We start from the raw sequence: 21,407 nt of genomic DNA, 5'->3' as shown, positions 1-21,407 counted from the left end.
AATGGGCTGCCCAGGGTGGTGGTGGAGTCACCATCCCTGGACGTGTTTAAGGAAAGACTGGACATGGCACTCCGTGCTCTGGTCTGGTTGACATGATGATGTCCGGTCACAGGTTGGACTCGATGATCTCCGAGAACTTTTCCAACCTGCCTGATTCTGTGACTCCGTGGTCAGAGCTCAGACGAGGCTGCAGGCGGGGAGCGGGGCCCCTCAGCTCGGCACCGCTGCCGCTCCTTCTCCCGCTGCCGCTTCCCGCCCGCCCGGGCCGGAGGGCGGAGCGCCCCTTCCCCGTGACCCCGCGGCTCCTCCTCCTCCCCTCCCCGCTCCTCAGTGCCGCCGAGGAACCTGGATTCCCGGCCGCCCTCCTCCTCCCTCTTTATTTTCTTTTTTTTTTTTTTTTTTTTTTTTTCCCCCTTCCTCTCCCCTTTTCTTTTCCTCCCCCTCCCCTCCCCTTCTCCCGACAGCATAGCCGGGGCTCGGGCTCGTTCCCTCCCCCGTGCCCTCCCCTGGAGCCGCCGCCGCTGCCTCCGCCGCCGCACACGGAGACATGTACCCGGGAGCCCCCTCCGCCGGACCCGGTGAGGTTTCGCCCGGGTTTGTTTCCCTCCTCCGCTCCCCCTGGGGCGGTTTTCCCGGTCCGTGTCCCTGGGGAGCCCCGGGAGCGCCTCGCCCCCCCCCGGCTCAGGCCTGGCTGGAGCGGCGGCCGCGCTGGCCGGGGAAGGAAGGAGGGTCAGGGCGCCGCCGCCACCTCGGGCAGGGCCGCGTGTCCGGAGGCCCCTCTGAGGGGAGGGTCGCCTTCCCTGCCCCGCTCCCCCCTCCCTCTGCCGAGCCCTGAGGCCGGCGCAGCTCCCGCTGCGGACCGGGGTCTCCATTTCCTCCCTCCCGGCTCCATCCTGGGATTCCCGGCTGGCCGCGTGTTCGTCAGCGGCCGCGCTGCTGTAGTTGTGCTGCGGAGGTGCGGGTGGAGCGTCCGCCTGTCGGGCGGGCTGGGAGAGGTGAGGGGCAGCGTTAGGTGTCCTCAGACTGTCGTGTGAGCAAATCTGGGAGCAAAGGAAAGGTGAACGTGCAGAGCAAGATTACCGACTCTGTTAGAGACGTTTAATATTACTTTGGGGAAACACAGGTTAATACTGTGCGAGTTTGTGCAGTTCATATGAGACAATGTCTTTTCCTTTTTAGTGTTAGGCTGTTTCTGTGGTGAGAATTCTTATGTAGAAACAACAGTGTTTGGGTGACTAGCACCTAGTTTTATTCTGGAAAAGTTCCAAAATAAATGGAACTTTATCTTATGCTACTGTTCTGAAGGGTTTGGCATAAAATCTCTTTCCTTAGACGGATAATCTAGCAAAGAATAGTGTAGGGAAATACAGGACCTGTAACTGAGATGTCTTTTACTGCTTCTCTTACAGACGTTTCTGTAAAAGCATTAATGTCTTGGGATCTGCAGTTAGGTGCTGGCTTTTTTTTTTTTTTCCTTTTTTCTTTTTCCTCTGATTTGGTTCTCTTGAAGGGGCAATAATCAAGAAAGACAATCAGGATGATTATTTTCCTCTTGAAATACAGCTCCTCTGTTTTTACTTTCTCACCAGGCTCTTGCTAGCACAGCAGAGACAGGTCTCTACAGCTCTGTGTGTCCAGACTGATGTTCAAGATTCTGCTTTCATATGCAACATCATTTGCACATTTTGGTGCCAGTAACTGTGTAGTGCTATAGATGTAATCCTTTGGTGGCTTCTGGTGTCGAGTTCTCTTGCAGGTGCTCATGGTGGCTCATGTCAGGCTGTTGCTGTGTTCACCTCCTGGTCATAGATCCTGTTCGAAATTGTGCTTAAAGAGACAGATAATTAAAAATATTACCGGCATATGGGCTCAGAGTAGTTTCATGTATGGGAGTCTCCTTATCTTTATTTACTCTCTGTCCAATCCTACCACTTTCACTTGGAATGATCTCCCAGGTGGCTGCTGTTTGCCATCAGAGGCCCACGTTCAGTGTGAAAGTTTTCCCCTTCCTGGAACAACAACCTTTTAACCTCGGGCTCCTGACACTGCTGTACTTTCACCAAGTTCTAGGTGGCTGTGTGTTGTCACTGGTGTGTGTCTCGGGCTCCTGCTGTTCTGCTGCCTTCAGCCAAGCTCATCTTGTGTGTTGTTTACTTCCGAGTTTATCAGTGTGGCTCAGCCCTTTCCCCCTGCGCGGCGCTGGGCAGTGGCCGTCTCTGTGCCGGCGTAGGAGCTGCGAGTTGTTCTCCGCATGGTGAATGAGGCTCTGCTTCCTTCCTGTGAAATCATCCACGGAGAGCCTCAGCAGCACGGTGGCTTCTGGCAGCCCAGGCAGCTTCCTGCTCCATTCCACACACAAGGCAGGGCATCTTGGAGATTTTTATTATAGCATGGCCGTTCCGTGAAGCAGCCTGGAAGCAGGACTGGGCTGCTGAGTCCCCTTCCACACATTAATCTGAAAACTACAAAACCACTGTATGTGAAATCCTGCTCGGAGGAGAGAGCAGAAACGTGGTTTACAAGCCCTCACCGAGCCAGAGCTGCTGTGAACATACGAGAGCTGCAGCCTCTCCAGGTCTGTCAGCACATCCTTGACACCAGGGAAAGGCTCCATTCATCTCTGCCGTACCCGGATCCTGCCGCCGCTGCCCTCTCCGCACGCTGCTGATGCGCACGAGCTGCTTTGCTCTCCCAGCTCCTGTTGCTGAACTGGACTTTACAGCCAAGCCCGTTCCGAGGGTGCCCCTGGTGCTGGCCTCCTGCCAGAGGAATCGCTCGATTTGCCACAGGGTTTGCTATTTTAGTCTTAAATCTTTTTCTGGAAACAGCATCAAGCAAGTTAGGAGGCCATATCTGACAGATTTCGAAAAATTGCTGCTGAACGTGGAAAGTTTGTTCAAACATGATGTTATGTCAGGAGTAAGTAAGATGGGTTTTTATACGTGAGGGGGTTTTCATGAAATCACTGTTTCCATAATTAGGAAAATAATGATCCCTTTTGCGTTCTCCCAAATACTGTCTGAGTTCTTGACTTGGTGTCAAATTTTCTGTGACGTTGTGTCCATACCCTTTTTATTTAGCTTCAAGAAATTGTGAAAAGTAAAAAATCTGAAAATCTAAGAGGGAAGAAGAAAAATTTTGCTGCTGCTACTTTTTGGTGTACCTTTTCTTAGAAGGACAAAAAATGTCAAAGTGGCATAATAAAAATACTGTCATTCAGTTAAAAGACTTGAGTAAAAGCTGCATAAACTTCTGAAACTTGCACTTCTAGGTCTTAATGTATTTATAAATTCTAAACTTTGCACACCACAGATTTCTCTTTTATTCTTTGAAAGATTATGTGGGTTTTCCTGATGCTGAAGGTCCTAATTTATTGTTGAAGCAGCAGTTGTCTGAAAAAAAATGTGAAGTTGATGATGGCTTTGCATGTGAAATACCACCTTTTTTTCCTGGTACAAGAAGCAATTCTATCAAATCAGTGGAACTGAAGTTATTTTCTTGTCATTTAGTTTTAAGTTACCCTTTTAAAATTGTGAATAGGCTGTTGAAACTTTTAAGTCTCTTTTGGTTTTCAGTGCATGTACTTGTTTTTACCTTCCATATATTTCCTTGAAGATTTTGCATGTTGGATGTTGTTTCTCTTTGGGAGTCTTCAGTCTTTAAATGTGGTGCAGGGAAGTGTAGATGCTGAAAGGGCTGGCAGAGGGATTTTCCTATTTTTTACAGCTGCCTGTGGAAAGTCTCCTTTCTCACGATAACTAGCTGGGAAAACGGTTTGAGGTTTTGTAAACTATTGCAGGTGCAAGCTGTTTGTGTCGTTGTTTTTCACACTGGGAAAAATATTTTGGAAATGGGTGTTATGCTGTTCAGCCAATTGCTCTGGGAGGCGGATGGTCAAGCACCCCATGGCGTTATGCCACTCTTGTGAACAAAGCTATATAAGCTGATTTATATAATTAAATATAGCCACTTCTGGCCTTTGAACCCGATCCTGGACTGTGTCGTTCCTGGTACAACAGCGACAGGGAATGGTGTGCTCGTGCCTTGACTGGGGTAGTAGAAATGGCAACGTCTTCATCTGGTGGAATTTAACTCCACCAGTGTCCTCTTAGCTTGTGTTTCAGTGGCAGCAAGAGCTCTCCTGTACCTCCTGCTAAAGGTCTGCCCTTCTCTTCTTAAAAAGGCTTTTTCTGTTCTTTTGGGGGTGTATGTGAACCTGGTTGTACTCTGCTGCTGGTATCACAGAGTCATCCAGGTTCTTTGGCTTAATTTGAGACAGTACATTAATGCTGAAACTCCTTGTAAGCTGCCACACATAGAAGAGGGACTGAGAGCTTCATATACAGCCTCAGATCTCTTCCTTTTTGCATGAGGGATTTGCTAAAATTAAAATTGCATTTGACAAAGTTACAGCCTACAAAACACAGCATGACTTTTTCAAATGTGTTATTGTCATGATCAATATGTTTTCCTAAGGAAAGAGAAATTCTATACCATTATGTTGCCTCTGTTGCCTTCAGGTGGCTTAAAGATGAGGTGGTTTGATGGAAAGATAATTGGTGGTGTCAGATGTGTCACCAAACTTTCTCCTTTCCCTGGTGAACTGAACTATCTTATTTGCTCTTGAAAAGTGAAACATCTTTTTCTGCAGCGATTCTCTTGCTGACTGTGCAATTATATGGGATTTTGTGCACTTACTCTTACTTCATCTTGAAGTTTTCCACTTTTGTGGAATTGTTGCGTGCTCGTACATACTTAGTAGTGCATTGTAATGTGCAGGAGCAGTGCAGAGGAGCACCCAAACCTTCCTGACTTCCAGGAAAGTTCTTTCTTCACAATTTGTACCCCTTCCTTCACTGCTATCACCACCAGCCTGCCTGTCTTTCACAGAAGGGTGGGAAAGGCATATAAATGCTTTAACTGAATAAGAGGAGTTCTTCTACCCCTTAGAGCTGTATAGGAAGGCGAGATTTTTCCATTTCAGAAACCAGCCCTCCTGGCCTTCCAGAAATCACAGGGATCGAGCTGATGAATGCAGTAAACTTCTGCTAAATTGGCTTTGCAAGTACAGATAGTTTTAACTAATTAGGGACTTTGCATGCCTGATGAAAGTCCTGTTCATGTTGGCTAAGCCTGTACTGACAACAGCTTCACAGAACTTGTAAGGCCTGTCAAAATTTTGTTGTGTTTTGCTTCCCTTAGTTCATGTTTAAGCAAAATACTTGGTCCTATTTTTAGTGATGAAATTTCTAATACTCAGCCTACCAGAAATTGTTGCTAAATCTGAAAATGAAGAAAAGTCAGCCTCCACTATCTTATTTTTGGTAAGTTATGAACTAGAGGAAAAAAAAAAGCTGGTGGAAAATGTTACGTAGTTTTAACTGTAGTGGCTGTGGGTAGGGATCTGTTCCATGCATTGTCCAATTAATTTGTTTTAGTATCTTGCATCCTTTCTGATGTGCTCACAAAGCAGCCCACTAGAATGTAAAATACCTCTTATCCTATTGACTAGGGAAGCACAGCACTTTGAATTCAGTGCAAGGGGGTTTTTGGTTTGGTTTTTTTTTTCCCCTACATACACTGCAATACCCAAATTTGAACTTAAAATTTTCATTATTTGTTTTATACTGCAAAAATTGGGAAAAGACAGACCTGAACAATATCAACCCCAGGTAGACTGCATTTGTGTAGTGTTTTACACCAGAGCTGTAATTTGTGAGTCCCTTTGGTAGCCTTTTCTAAGAAGTTGTGCTTTGAAGAGACTTTCTAGTATTGTCCAGGAAGTGGAGTTTTTTTAACTCCTCGAGACTGAGGTGATGCCTGTATTTTTATGTACTCAGGCCTGTTTTAAGTGGTGTCTTTTAGTCTGTTAACTGAGCACCACAGATTAGTGCAACTCATTTTAACCTTTCAGTTTCAATTGTTTTGCTTTTATTTTTCTCTTTTCAGAGTAAACTTGATGCTTTCAAATAAAAAGTTTTAGTGTGAGCATTATTTCATCTGTTTCTGTGCTCTCTCTTTGCATTTCATATTAAGCAAAATTACTTCTCCTAAATACCCTGCTTTATAGCTGTGCTGCAGCTGTGAAGCCACGTGGTACCTGCTGCCCAGGCTTTCTAGGAAGGAAAGTTTTGTTTGTTTATTTATTTTTTTTACTGTATGACTTCACAAAAGTGGACACAGCCATGGTGGAAGCAAACCATTGATTTAGATGGGAAAGTACTGTGGATCCTGGCATAATCAAATCAGTTCAAAGCTTGCTTTTTCTTTTGAATTGGGTTCTCATTGAGCTGTCCACAGTGCTACCAAATTTTGTTACTATTTGGGTTGTGAAACAGATTTATTTATTTTTTTAATCACAGGTGTGGCAAGAGTAATTTGTTCTCTCCTATTGTAGTTTGTTTGTCCTGTCCTGTTCTGTTCTTTGTAGTTCTACTCAGTTGTGTTCTGTCTTGTTGTATTTGAGTTTATTGCCACCTGCAGTGAAGCTGCTGGGGACCAGGTCTGAACATTAATAAGTCTGCAGTCATGCAAGTCTCTATCTTTGGGAGAAGCATTAAAATATTTAACTTGATGCAGAATAACTCCAGACATCTGTAGTTTGGGCTCTGTGCTTTTTCCCAAAAGCTCTTCTAGCACAACCTCATTTAATTCCCTTGTACAAACTACTTTATAATGAGAAGGTGGAGAATATTCTTAACATTAACTCTTGCACCCGTGTCAAGAGTTAAATCCCATAGCACATCATTCCATAAAATGTGTTAAGTCTGAAGACTGTGTGTTTAAGCAGTACTTGAATTTTATGCCTCGTTGTGTCACTTCCAATCTGGGTTGGGTGTGACAAGAGGGGATGCAGAGCAAAACTGAAGTTTTCATTTTTTTGAGAAATAAGCTAATCTCAGTATGTTGTCTCGGGAAGCTTGAAAAACCACTTCTGAAACTTAGGTGTATCAAGTGATATTGGTGATTTTGTATATAGTCCAGGAAAAAAGTAACTCTTCGGTGGCCGCTGAGGAGCTGCAGTGGCAGCGTTGGACACCGTGGGTGGCTCTGTTTGAGCTGCTCATGTCAGAGGTCAGAGCATTGCAACTTTGTGTCTCAGTGATGCTTTTTTTTATGTTCCTAGTTTAGTCATGAAATTTACAAAAGCGCTTATTAATGTGAGAAAATAATGAAATTTAAATTTTAATTTAGTAGTAGGAAGTGTGTGTGGATGTGCTAATTTAGATTTTTTTTAAATAAGCCAATTTTAGAAAAATCCCCAAGAGGGGAGGTTTCACTGGCTTAGCTAGATCAATCAAAAAATTGTTTGAAGTTAAACCTGTCATGTAGATGAATAAAGTTTTAAAACATAATTATTACTGGGGCCTTCTTATATACCTTCTAAAACTTGTTTAGCAAGTGTTTGCTATTAAAGGACAGGCATCTGTTCATACCGAGGGTGAATTCCTGTCTAAATGTTGCTGGGTTCTTGACTTTGATAATGAACTTATTTCATTGTCCTTTCATATGGCTTGTGGTTTGCAGTGTTTCTACTGTTTTTTTTTTTTTTTTTTTTTACAATTTCTCTGTTGGTTGTGCAGTCTTGCCCCATCATATTCCTCCATCATCTCTGAAGTCCTCACGGAGGACAAGGCTTTGGGAGAGCAAGGGGTTTCTTGTTTGTGGTTTTTAACTGCCAGTGAAACCTAAGGTTTCTCGAATTATATTAGTCAACTTCAGCTCTGCTGACTTACATACTTCTGTTGAGAAATCTACTGAGAGACACAGGTTTAAAAAGAAAACCCAAAAAACCACCAGCCCTCCAAACCACAAGCAAAACAAAAATAAAATAGAGAAGAAATCCAGGTTCGTGTAGAAATGACAATGCAGAAGAATTAATTTCTCAGTGAACCAATGTGTTTCATTTTGGGAAGGCCTTCAGTGTTTAATGAGGGAATGCTTAGGAATAACTCATAGGGATTCAGAATATTTGCATAAGGGTGTGATGTTTAAAAAGTCAGAGCTTCTTTCAGAAGGAGGAAACTTCCCACCAGGGCAAGGAAATGAAGCTTTGTTGTCTGGGTCTCGTTATGTGGTAAGAATACAGTAGTGGTGGGTTTTTTCCTAATTATTTGACTTGCAAATTCCCTTTAATGTCAAATTTCAGGGAGGCCTCTCTGTAGCAAACTTGTATGTAACTTTTTTTACCTTTCATAGCTGAGTTTTAGTTTGTATCGAGTAATATGAGAACATCAGTTGCTTACGAGAAGCAGGTGGAGGAAAAAACCCTGAGATGTAATAGGAAAAAAAAATCTGCTAGGGGAGTTCTGCTGCCAGCCTACACTCTGTAATGTCTCAGTTATTCCACTATTAGGAACCTGCACTTTGCTCTCTTTGCAGTGATGCTGAAAACCACAGCCCTATCTCTGGAAACCACAGGAGATACTGCTGGATGTTGAAGATGCTGCTACAGCTGCTTTCACTATCTAAAATGATAAAATAAAGCATAACCTCAGGTCTTAACTGGGAATTTTTCTATTCCGAAACTAAACCACGAGAGTGTTCCTGTGTTTGTAGATTAATCTAGTGTGGGTATGAGAAAAGATTTTTTTTTTTCAAAGAAGACATGACTTCTTCTGAGTTACAGCTCTACAGTTGAATTTTTATATTAAAAGGTTTTTAGGAGTGAAGACAGCTTAATTTTTAGTTTTAGATTTTACACAAAAACAGTGCCAGCCAAAGTCTGTGTGGGTATGAGATGTGATTGCAAAGGTACAACACCAAACAGACCCATCCTAGCTTCTTGCTTTAATTAGCTGAGGACAAATCACTTCTGCGTTTCATTAAGTTGTGCACAATGCGAATCCCACAGGGAACTGGGATCTGGGGCCTCTGTGGCACCAGTTCCCAGCTGGTGAGGCACAGCACTTGGAAAGCCATGCCAGTGGCCATGGAATAGAGCCTGAGCCATTAGAGCTCGTTAAGTTTAGTGGGGCTGGTGTGCATGTGGGCACTGTTAGCTCTGAAAGTGCAGGAGGCTGCAGGAGAGGCATGGGGTGTGATGGCCGGGGAGGGGAAAAGTATTGGGGGAGCAGCACTGCTGAGAACTCTGGTTCAGGTGTTTTAATCTATCCAGCATCTGCTAGGAGGCTGTAATGCAGAGACCAGTCCTTTCTATTTCTAAGGAAAAAAAAAAAATCTCTGAGAGCCTGAGATGTGGAGGTAATGGAGTGTCATGGTGAGCTGTACAGTTCTCATGGTGTTATGTGATGGCAGCTGGTGTGTGCAGAAGGTGTTGAAGTACCTAATGATGGGGCTGGGGCCATGTAGCCCTCTCTGAGCTCAGCTCTGCACCTGGCAGCAGCTGGATTGACTGTGGCTCCTGGGGGCTGAATGAAAGTGCTTGTCTGTCTCACATTCACACCAAGTAGTGGTGGAAACTTCAGTCTGTGTGTTAAATTTTTTGGGAGGGTCAGTCCTGGTGCATAAAGAAGTCATGCTTTACCAGCCTTGTAGTGACTCAAAACAAAACAAAAATAAGTAAACACAGTGAAGGGTGGGTTAGGCTGTTTCCTACATACCTCTGCAGTTCCAAGTGTCAGGTAGCACAAAAAGAGGGGGAGCCACATTTCTTTCCTAACCTAAATGCAAGCAAGGGGGTAAGGGAAGCATGATGTGGGATGGTGAATTTGGAATTTCTGGTCTTACTTTCTTTAGGGGAGAAGCAGCGTGACGGGAGCAATAGGTGCTAGTAGGTGGATTGGGTTTTTTTGTTCCCTTTTAAAAGATGTGTTTATTCACTTTGGGTCTTTCGAAATGGCAAAGAACAGAGATTGTATTGAATGGAGGCATTGCTCTTTATGAATGCAGAAAATGCCAATATATTCTGTATTTCAAATTGTTAGGAAAGACATTTGGAATTAGTTCAACATCATTTTCTGAGGCATGGAAAAGGGAATGAATCATGATGGTCAAGTGTGATAAATAGCGCTACGAATGTTTTCCATTTCCCCCTTCATTGAGTAGAGGTTTGTCTGAAGATGGAGTTTTTTTGTACTTTGAATTCCAATTTAACTTCAGACTAGGCTGCTGACTTGTGGGTAAGCTGTAAGCATCCCTCCATTGTTTGGATGAGGCTTGCTATTTGGATGACTTAATTCAAACTGCAGCTTGTAATTAAAAGCATTTCTCCGTGGCCCTTAAGAAGGGTTGTGGTAAGACTTGGTAAAACTCCATGTTCAGGGATGGGTTAAGGCACCTGGTTTGTGAGCAGTGAGGATGGAAGTTCTGCACTTGGGTGCTCTGGTGGTGCTCTGGCACTGCTCACCCCACTTGTAGGTGGGGAGAAGCAGCTTGTTATTCAAAAATCTGGAGGCTGACTTTGAAGGTCAAGGCTGCAAGAAGAATGTGGGAGGAAAGCAAAGTACTAACACTTGGTGTCTTTTGCTAGTTGAAGTTGTCCAGAAGCAGCTTGTGGGCTGGAAAGAACCATTCTTAGTTTCTTTCCTGCTGCTTTCTGCTGGAGCCTTGATCTCTTCCTCTTCAGTTCTTTTGTTCTTACATATTCTTCTTTGAAATGTGTTCCTGACTTAAAAGCAAGCTGGATTGATGTCTTGCTTCTCCCTTTGATCTGTGACTGCAGCTCACCGATGGTGTGTGGGAGCGATTCTGGTCTCAGTGGATCACATCACTTGCACCATAAGAGATTGTGTCTGTGTTTTACAGAGGTCAGAAAGGAATCAGGGTAACCAAGGGAGATGTAGATCTGTAACTGCTTCTTTATTCCAGACGAAATCATCATAGAATGGGTTGGGTTGGACCTCTAAAGATAATCCTGTCCAACCTGCCTGCTGTGGGCTAGGACATCTTTCAGTAGGTAAACGGGTTGGCTTCAGAGTTAATCTTGCTTGAATTCTTTCACAGGAAGTGAAAATTAATCAATAAAATGATGTCTGAAGTAGTCTACTGAACATAATGAGATTACAGTTACGAAGGCAGTGCTGTTTCTCTAACGCTTTTACTCTTTGTTAAGGTATTTCGTTTCATACTGCAGCACTAAGAAATTGGAAGCAATCTGGCAGAGTAGCATCAAACATCTCAGTAGTCATGCAAGGAATTTAAAATATGAACAATTACGAGGACAACTCCTTCATTTTTGGTCATCAGTATTAAGCCAACCCTTTTTCTTGTAGCCCACCTTGGCATATGCGATGTGCTGTGGTTAGAAAGTGTGGTAGCTGCTCACTGAGAGAACCTTTAGAGAGGGGTTTTGTCAAAAATGATAACTGAAAATCTCATTACATCGTCTCCTCTGCTGTCCTTGTGATTTGTTGAATTCTTGGAGATCAATAGACAAGTTGTAAAATTTTTTTATTGTGCATTATCTAATCAAGAATGTTATCGCTTGACTGTGGAGCTGCTGGTTTCCATGCTCTAAAACATCCTTAATGAGCAGCAGACAGACTTACAGGTTCCATATAGATTCCTCTGCCCCCAAAATATCAAGGGACTATGAGCTGCAGCTTTGGCTTTCCCTTATCTCATAGAAAACACTGCCAGCCTCTCTCCTATCATTCCCTGACGGATCTTAACAGAAAACCAGAAGTTAAACTTCTTTGTAAAACCCAGACTGTCAGAGAACTTGAAGACAGCCCCAAGTTTTTCTTTAGTTGAGTCCTAAAAAGAAAAGGCTGAACTCACTGTATTTTGTTTTCTTGCTCTGACTATATATGTGTAACTAAAATACATAAAAACTCTGCGCAGATCCTGTCAAGGATCTGTGCTGGGTGTTTTCCATGTTCTTTCTGAATGCCCTCTATTACTGGTAGTTGAATAACTATTTGTGGAAGTCCTGTTTCCCCTGGTGTGGGCTGTCCCCTCTCCAAGTCTCCCTTTCTTCCACTTCAAAGAGCACTTCCATAAGTGGATATGATCCTTTTGCAAGCTCTGTGACAGGGCACCGAGGCAGCAGGGGGGGAAGGAGCACATGGCACATCAGGAGAGGTGAAGGGAATCAGGTGTGTTCAGCCTTAGGAGAAGAAGGGTAAAGGATGATCTTCCAGATTCTCCCACTGGCTAAGGGGAACCTTTGGAGCAGATGGAGCCAGACTTGTGTCAGGTGCACCAAGAACAGGGCAGAAGCTGGAGCACAGGAAACTTCACTTGAGTAGAAGGCAAGTTTATTTTACCATGGGGGTGGAACAGGTTGTAAGATGTGTTGTGGAAACTCTGTCCTTTAAGATACTCAAAACTTTACAAGTCAGCCTGGTCCCTTCCCACCTACATTGCTCTGTGTTCATGATCTTCTGCTCCTCTGCAGCAGCTGCTGGAGGCTGTTCCTTTACCGGTCTTGGTTCTTTTTAGGTCATGATGAACACATTTGTCATTTTATTTATTTCCTGCAGTTCTGGAGGCAAAATAGCTGCTCAGTAGTTGAGGGCAAGTTATTAAATGCCTTTTTTTGCCCAAGGAGCGATGTATCCTCTCGGGATCTGTGTGATGGCCTCTGTGACTGACCTTGAGGCAGCAATGAGTGTGCACAGTGTTTGTACCTGAAATCACCTGTAGTGATGATCTGAGAGAGCAGCCCCATTATCTGATAGTGGAAACCTTAACCCAAAGTGATGCTTTCAAATAAGGCTTCCTTCACCTTAGTTTCATTTAGAGACTGTATTTTTAGAAAAATGGTTTTAGGGAGTCTTCCCCTTGGCAAACTTAGATTTCATGAGCCCAATGCTAAAACTTACTGAGAGTTGTGAAAACATCACCTGATTATTAAATATGCGTTAGGACTTGCCACACAAGGAAACTTATTGATATAATTGCACTGGTATAATTATGCTCAGATGATTTCCTGTGTCGACAAGCCCTTCCATGCAACTCGTTTGGCCCCTTCTTATTTAGTAACTCATTAGGCCTCTGACTGCACATTAAAATTGCATAATTCTGTGCTAAAAAATCTCCAATGTGCAAGTTTAATGCTGACTGGCAGCGCTTCCAGCATGCTGAGCAGGCCAGCAGTTAAGCTTTAAAAAATAGTGAAGGACAAAAGAAATGAAGGCTCCAAATCTGGGAAATGGTTATGGAGCACATGGTCCTGAAAAACCATCATTACATAATTGTGTGGATTTTGGAGTAGAAGCTCATCGAAGTATGTGGCTCATTCACACCTTTTATAGACTAGGAGTGTCTTGGCCTGCTCACTCCCTGAGTCACTCTTATCTCTGATTTTGATCCTCAGTAATGTGCAGGAGTAAGAGCAGCCAGCCTTGTGTTTTTGCAATAGTTTTCAATTTGCAAAAATTATTTTTACTAACACAGCATTTCTGTGATTGTCCAGGTTTCCTCTACCTTCACCTTTCTTCCCCATCTTTTGACAGAGTAATTTTGCTTGATTGTTAATTTTATTTAATAAAACTGCCACAAGACTGTTATTTTTCTGATACTTTTCTTTTCCAGCCTTTTTTTTTTTTTTTTTGGTAGAAATTGCTGCTTTTAAGATTGATAGCTATGAACATTTAGTTTATGTAAATGGGATGAATTATAATAGGAAGTCTGGATTCTTTCCTGATAAAAGTAAGCCTAAAGACAGCATACGGGCACCTCATTATTCCACACCCAGCTCACCTTAATTCACACCTTGAAAATGGGGCTCTTGATGGTCTCAGTCATCATACCAAGGCTGAAATGTTCTCATTATTCATTTTATCATCTGGCAAATGAGTAAGGAGCTTCCAATACTTATCACATGGATGCTCCAGTTTAGTAGTCTTTCATCTTTTTTCTAATCCCTTCTTTCCTTGACAGCACTTTAAAAGTAAAATCTAGGAATGCATGTAGATTTTCCAGTGCTTTGAAATACTGTCTCCAGAAGCAGCATCTGTGTTCATGAAGGTGTCTCTGCATGAATTTTGGCAGGGTTCCTTGGGCAGGGCATCACTTCCAGCTGAGATGTCCAGTGATATCCTCTGTAACACACCTCACCAGGCTGCAAAAGCTTCCTAGTAGGAACCTTGGCACTAAGGAAAATATTCCTGTATTGATACAGCTTCTGTCACATTTAAAAGTGAGTGATGGGAATTCTACAGGGAGTGTTTGAACAGGGAGATGGGGCAGCTGAATCACTTTGAATGCAGCAATTGTGCCTCATGATCAAGGCTGAAAGCTTCTATCATGTTTTGATAGAAGGTCAAGCCTTATTTCTCTGTTCTGTCAGCACCAAATTCAGTATTTTGTGATTCTACCCTTCGCAGCTGCTTGCTGTAATAAGTTCTACATAAGATAGTTTGATTTTGCATTCTTAATTTGATGCAGTAGTCCAAAAAGTGAATTCAGCTCAGGGGTTGCAGTATGTAGTTCTTTTCCCCTGAAGTTTGGTTCCCACCCCACAGTGCTATGGTTGACACATACGTGTCTGTTTTAGGCGGCAGAAATGTAGGTTGAGCGCTTATCGGGTCACTGCTGCTGTTTAATAAACACTACTTATCTCCTTGAAGCAACACCCTGCCCTAAATAAGTTTTGCCTTGGGAGTTGAGCCAGAAATAGCTTTCCCCCCCTTTTTTTTCCCTTTAATTGGAACATAAAACCCAAATAATTGAAAAAAACTGTTTAAAATTAAAATAGAGGGTGGCAGTGGTCCTGCTTTCTGGACAGCTTGGTGCTTTTTTATCTCTGTGAGTCATGCAGGTTATAAAACTGCGTTCACATCTTTACCCAGGAGTCTGTGCTTCTTTCAGCATTTCTTATTCTCAAAAATGTGGCTGAACCTTCACTTTTATTCACTGTCACTGAAACTCCAGTGGAGGAATGTAGTGGTGTTGTTGAGCAATATGTGTTCATGTTGATCCCTGAACACTTACAGATATGGCTTTGTTACACACCTGTATAGCAGTAAACAATCCCATTTTAAAACAGGAGGAGGATGTATTGCTTAATTACAAAATTACTTAATTTGGCAGCATAAATAGCTTGGGGATGTGTGTCCCCTTCCATCATGCTTGTCTTTGTACTTCCAATTTTTAAGTTCAATTTTTTTGTAGTTTTGAAAATCAGTCATTACCAAATCTGGCACTGAAAAGGAAGGGCAGTGGAATTAGGATGTGGCAGTAATACAGAAATTTAGAAGGCATAAAAATCATCAGGAAAGAGAAGGGAAATCAATATATTGATAACACTTGGCCAGGTAATAGTGGTAAGGCAATGTGTGGAATGCAGAGTGTGGATAAGAAGAAATGGAAATGTTAAAATACAGGAGCCTGGACAGAAAATTAAAATGTTTTCTAATGGCAATCATGGAAATTCACAAAAATCACAGAATAAAGTTAATGACTAGGACATAATTTTCATGGGAACATTGCTTTATGGAAAGATGGAAATAAAAATGTGTGCAATGGTGATCTGTGAAGGATTCGGCAACAGAGTGACTGAAAACATATGTGGGAGACATGTTATTTTTAAATTTTTTTGAGGGGGGAAAGTGATGGCAAACAGGATTCTGGAGGAGTAGAGGTGGCTGCTTTGTGCACATCCTCCTGATCAGATTTGGAGGTGGATCGCAGAAACCTTTGGTGTATTTCAAGTACAAATATTTGTGGGAGTATTTTTTCTGTTACTTCCCAGCTATAGTGATAATGCCATAAATAACTTTGTTAGGTGTCCTATCTACAGCAGAGGATTCTTTCCACCTAATGGCACAGACAGTGTGAATTTGTCACACCAGACAGGGGGATATGGTGACTGCAGGGCCACCTGATCGAGTTAATCACCATCAGAAAAATGTGAAGTAAGCAGAGGGCCTGGAAGTGTTTGGAAAAGATGAAAATTGATGTCTTAGAAGTCAATATGTGTAGGAATTTAGAAAAAAATAAAACCTAAAGGTTGAGCAGAATCAGTGAGCTGGGTGTTCTGTCTTCCTTCAGGGTTGGAGGTGGATAAGGTCAGATGCAGAGGCAGATGGGCTGCTCGTGGCAAGACTGGGTTACAGTTAAGAGCTAAGGTGATACTTGGCTCCAGTTTTCAGGGTAGCTCTTGACACTGCAAAAGCAATGTGGATGAATAATACTCAAATGAAAACTGCTGTTATTGCCATTGAAGGCAAAACTGAAGTACTGAAATACGAAGTTTTAGGTCATGGAAATGCAGATCTTCAGCAAGAAGTGACTTTAATGTGTTGATTGAGTTAGTGTTGGAGAACCAGAGTCTTTAATGGCAATGTTTCTAAAAGGGAGGGGAAAAAAGGAAATTGGATTTCAGTAGCTTGAATTAAAAGGGTGAATGCCTCAGAATATGTTTGGGAGACAAGATCAGAAACAAGATTTGCAAAAAATAGTAACAAAACCGTCTATAATTTTCCCACTGTCAAATCTGATTAAGTATTTGGTGCATGGGAAAATAGGTGCTGACAGTAGGGTGGTAAAAATAAGGAGATACTCATGAGTGGAAAGCTGGGCAGTGTTGAGGGGTAAAGTGGGGAATTGATGCTACTAATGTCAGGAATGGCCTTACTAGTTCATTAGCAAACATTGCATAAATTTTAGGAATAAGTACATGAAAATTCATCAAGAGGTATAGGATACATTGTCAGGAAAAGGAGAATCTGAGCATCATTGAGAAAGCAGCAGGGTAATAGATATGGATTAGAAAAGTAGATATATTAAAGACAATGTAGCTGGGAGTTAATAGGGAACTGGGGGATGATCATAAGCAACTGAAATGGGTGCACATGCACTGAGTGGTCACTGGATGGCCTTTACAAGGCAGTGGTACAGCAGGCAAAAGCAGTTTAGGGCTCCTTAATCTGCCTTTTCCAGTTGAGAGGTGGAAGCAGCAGTGTGGTTATCACTTAGTCTTCTCCAGGAAAGTTGAGCTCAGAATGCACTGGCTTGAAAAATGACTGGAAGGATGAGAATGATGAAGCCTGATTTATGAGCAGGGACTAACAGAAGGACTATAGCCTAGAATTTAGTATTAAATGGGAATTTGGTTTGAATCTGAAAGTACAGTGAGGAGTACTCAAGATGAAGGCCAGAAAATATAACTTACCAATGAATAAATAAAAATGGAAGGACGTTTTCTGAGCATTAGAGCATCCCAGTTCTGGAACAGCTTTCCAGTAGAGAAATTCAGAGTGGAAAAGTGGTGACAGATATGTTAATGAAGGCATGTGAATTGTTTCTGGTGCTAGCAGAGAACTGAATTTGATAATCCAGGAAACCACACCTGGATTCTTACATAAGTAATGAGAAACCTCCTGGGTTATTTCACATGTGAAGAGTTTGCTGCAAGTTCTTATTGCTCTAGAGCACAGAACACCTGAGCACTGAGGCTGCAGGAGTTTTGAATACTCAAGTTGGTACCTTACACACTTCTCTGTGGATTTTTAATGGACTTTCCTGGATTGAAACAACAGCAAGCAGCCATTGTGCTTCTGCTTCATGTTGTCTGAGCAACACCTGATGTTTGAGCTCAAGAATTGAGCACAGCAGCAGTAGAGTGTTTGCTCTGTTTTCTGTGTGAAGGAAGCAGTAGGATATAGTTTAGTTCTAATACAGGCTTTTGCAGAGAGCTGCAGCACAGAGGAAAGTGGTGGAAACTCCATTTTATAGATGTTTGCTCGAATAAATGTGGCTAGATCTGTTTTGAAATGAAGATTCTTCCCTGCAAGGAAAATCTTGGTTCTTGCTTCCCTGCTTGGCCTGTGAAACTCCTACCCAGCTGACTTGTGGTATAGGAAAATGCAACTGATTCTAAGATTGTTTTCAGTAATTGAGTCTAGGAAATACAACAAATGGTGAACCAGCATGAGAAAGAAAGAGAAAAAAGGGATTCATGGTCTCCTGAAAGGGGGGTTTGGTTTTTTTTTTTTATTTTTTAGGTTGTTTAGACTCATGGTTTAAATGTGCTGGGCTTCACTGGTCCCATAGCCTGTAAATTTGTTGAAATGTCAATTTGAGACAGCTGATGGCTAACTTGTGCTTTCTCTCTTTTACAGTGCTCACACCTCCTCCCCCATTGCCACCACCAATACAGGGATATGCCTTTAAACCTCCTCCTCGACCAGATTTTGGCACTTCTGGGAGAACAATCAAACTGCAGGCCAATTTCTTTGAAATGGACATTCCTAAAATAGATATCTACCATTATGAGTTGGATATAAAGCCAGAAAAATGTCCTAGAAGAGTTAACAGGTAATGCTGTGCTTTGCCTTTCCTCAGTTTATTTGCAGTCTTGTTTTTCTTTGAAAAAGCTGGAGCCAGGTGCCCTCACTGATGTCTGGCTTTAGTCAGTGATTGTACTGATCACTTCTAAATTTGCATATCCATCAACAAGATATGCATATCCCTTTTTTTTTTTTCCTCCAAATCTTTACTTGGATTGAATTTGTCAGAATCTTAAGGAGCTGCTGATTGAAGCCACTGGTGACAGATGGATAAACTGTATTAGCTCTGTTGAAGCTGGGTCAGTATAAGCCAACTTGATGAACATGATTTAGTATTGCCTGGTTAACTATTGGAGTGTAATTGGCTGAAGTCTTTCAGCAGGGAGCTGGTGTTACCAGCTTGTTTTCCCACCTTTCCCTACTCACAAGGGGAGGCAAAACCCATTTATTTGTGGGAGAGGGTTGTGGAGTTACTAAAGCATGTAAGAAATTATCCTTCATCAGTAGATTCTATGTTAGGGAAAACTATGCTCCTGAAACAGATAGCAAGGTGAAAACACAGATCAGTTGGCCAGGGAAACAAGCAGCCAGGTCTTGAATTTGGCATCTGTACCTTCTTAGTGTGCAACTTCATTGACTTGAAAAAGAGTGGCATTGCCAGAAGTGAAACTTGAGAATGAGACTTGGCACCAACTGGAAACCACAAGTGTCATCATCATAACTGCACCTTGACTGTAGAGGATTGGAATGGTCTGTTTATATCTTCAAGAGCAAAGCTTTTCCTTGCTGAAAAAGGTCACATGGGTGGAATATGCAGTCATGAGAATGAACAAAGTGTAGAGTCAAAAAACACAACCCGAAAGCCACGGTTTTCCTAATGTGAATTACTAAACCTGAGGGCATTCTTCATTGTTGCACTGAGGAGTTGGTAATGAGTGTTTCCACAAAGCAGCATCGCTGTGCTTTTCTGCCCTGTTTTTTTTTTTCCTGTGGTGATCTGTTATAAGTTTAATTTTTCAGCTAGTTGAAAAGTGAGGTTAATTTTAAAAGCAAACACCATTGTTAAGTGTATGAAGCTGAACTCTTTTCTTGCCCAGTTTTCTTGCTGATTTCACTGAGATGCCCTTTCTGCATTGGAGCACTGCAAAACACTTGGAGCAGTCACTTTCTTCATAGTGGGAGCCATGAGAGCTTTGCTTTCCTTAACTGATATTCTTGCCACCACTCCAGCCCTGCCAGCTGCTGCTGGCTTATCCCGATTGCCTCTGCTGCTCCTCTGGGAGCCAAGTGCTGCACAGCTTGTGTGTTTTCTGTGTGATCACCTCCCTTACAGTCTAGTGTATGGGTGCTTGCCACAAAAAACTAAAGCAGTTTTTCTCACTGGAAAGGCAGATTCTGTTCAGTAGCAAGGTCTTTCTCCAATGCCAGCTAATGACCTGCTCTGCTTTGTCAGGTTAGTCACTCCTCTTTTGTGCTAACAGGAGTAGGTACACAGATCTATGCAGGTTAAACACCTTTTGCAGTAAGCAGAGATGCCATAGATGCATTCAGCAGTGGTGTGTTGGATGTTTCTCAGTGCAGTGGGTGAGAATACAAGTTGGATTCACTTACTGAAGTGTATTATATTTATTTCTTTTGAGTGCTTACTGCTCTGTGCTGTAGATGTACCTGCACTCACCTGCACCTGGGTTTTTGTGAGCTGTGACCTCTTGGTCTTATGTCTATACCTGTACTTCTGTGTGTGCTTATATATAAATATATATATATGTAGGATTATGCAGGATGCACATCTCCAATTCTGGATTATGTTTTTTTTACAGCTGGCTTACATGTTTCTAGTATTTTGGTGATATAATTCACATGTATACAGTAAGTGGTTTTTATCATTACTTCATATGTTGTAACCTCTAGAAGGGAGAGAGGGAGATGTTATTTTTTGCTCTACTCCCTCATCTGTACCAGCTTTGTTCTTCAGTTTTACTCCAGCTTGTATTGTGACCCTGCAGACCCCACTGCAGGGTGTATCCACTGTACATGCGAGTTCCACACTGAGGCATGAGCTGAAGCAGGACTGGAAAGCACACAGCTGGGACAAAGTGCTCCTGAATTAGTACAGTCTGGCTACAATTTTGTACATGTGGCAGAAAGGCCAGATATGTTTGGGTAGTTGAGCAGGCAGAGTGGGCAATGTGAGTTTGATTCTGCACAATGGGTGCACTCAGTTTAATTTTTGAGGACTTGTGCAAGATGAACTCTGCCTGCAGTCGCCAGCCCAGGGTTCTTGGTGAGCTTGCATGAGCTTGGTAGAACAGTAGTCCCAAAGGGCTGAAGTTAGTGAAGTGGTAAATAACTCTTCTTTTAACTTCACATGTAGAAAATAGCTTATTTTTTATTAAAATATCTCCACCCACAGCTGAGAAGCACTGTTGCTAAATGTGGATGTGGTTTGAAGCTTGAAAACATTAATTAAGTGGAAGTGTTCTTTTTTATATAAAGCAGTTTACAATCAGAAGAACTTGCTCAAGAGAGAGTGGGGTTTCCATTCTCAAACTCAAGGTTTAAGTACCTACTTCCTCCCACCCTCCCAGTTATGTACTTGTTCAGTAAGATACTCAAACCTGAGGCAGATATTACTGGGTCATGTTTGATTCATGCTTTGCAGGAGGTCAGAGTTTCTTTCAGTGGGTACATCTTATTTTAAGATAAACTCTGGGACACAGCAAAAAAATTGCCAATTAAAACAGTCTTAATTCTCTTCTTGAATGAGTTCAGTTTCATCTCAGATTTTGCAGCACTGTAATACCTACCTGAGTGCTGGGTTAATCACCTTGCCAAGTCAGGGTGCATGAAAGCATCTCTGCAGCATCTCTGAGCTGGTGGTTGTCAGCAGTGCTGGAGGAGCAGTGGTTTCCTTCCTGTATCACTTTAACCTCTTAATGCCCTTTTGCCCCTGGCTGTATGTTAAGATTGCAGACTGCTGATGGATTTTGGGTGTTACAGGTAGCCTGAAGGATATCTCTCTGGGATATTGGGAACAAAAGACCTTTGGCATCAAAGGGTGTTATTATTCCAACTGACCTCTCACTGGCTGCTGAACTGCTTTGGATGACCAGTGTGTAAACACTGTAGTTTGACAACAGCAGTGTGAGTGGTTTCCCCATTCATACAAACATGCAACTTAATTCCAGCTACTTTTAAATGAATGTGTACTTTTAATATCCACAGATCCCACTGAATGCACATACCCAGTTTTGTTGGATGGATCCC

At 42.5% G+C, this 21,407-nt stretch overlaps 1 protein-coding gene across 4 annotated transcripts in view; it reads left to right on the top strand.

Moving 5' to 3' along the window:
* Nucleotides 1–336: 336 nt before the first annotated feature.
* Nucleotides 337–21,407, top strand: part of AGO2 (argonaute RISC catalytic component 2) — a 57,068-nt gene continuing 35,997 nt past the window's right edge. For 2 of the 4 annotated variants that reach the window (XM_069005539.1, XM_069005542.1), the window contains exons 1-2: nt 337–578; nt 17,973–18,168. In XM_069005539.1, the coding sequence (XP_068861640.1) occupies nt 548–578; nt 17,973–18,168 (227 nt within the window). In that variant the 5' untranslated portion in view covers nt 337–547. Of the gene's footprint in view, nt 579–4,105; nt 4,160–17,972; nt 18,169–19,988; nt 20,010–21,407 lie in introns of those variants that run through there. The other 2 variants (XM_069005544.1, XM_069005540.1) reach the window with 2 other exon arrangements.

This window comes from Aphelocoma coerulescens, chromosome 2 (assembly GCF_041296385.1).
Source record: "Aphelocoma coerulescens isolate FSJ_1873_10779 chromosome 2, UR_Acoe_1.0, whole genome shotgun sequence".
Taxonomy (NCBI): domain Eukaryota; kingdom Metazoa; phylum Chordata; class Aves; order Passeriformes; family Corvidae; genus Aphelocoma; species Aphelocoma coerulescens.
The sequence above is the reverse complement of the archived record's forward strand: the minus strand, read 5'-3'. Positions and strand labels throughout refer to the sequence as shown.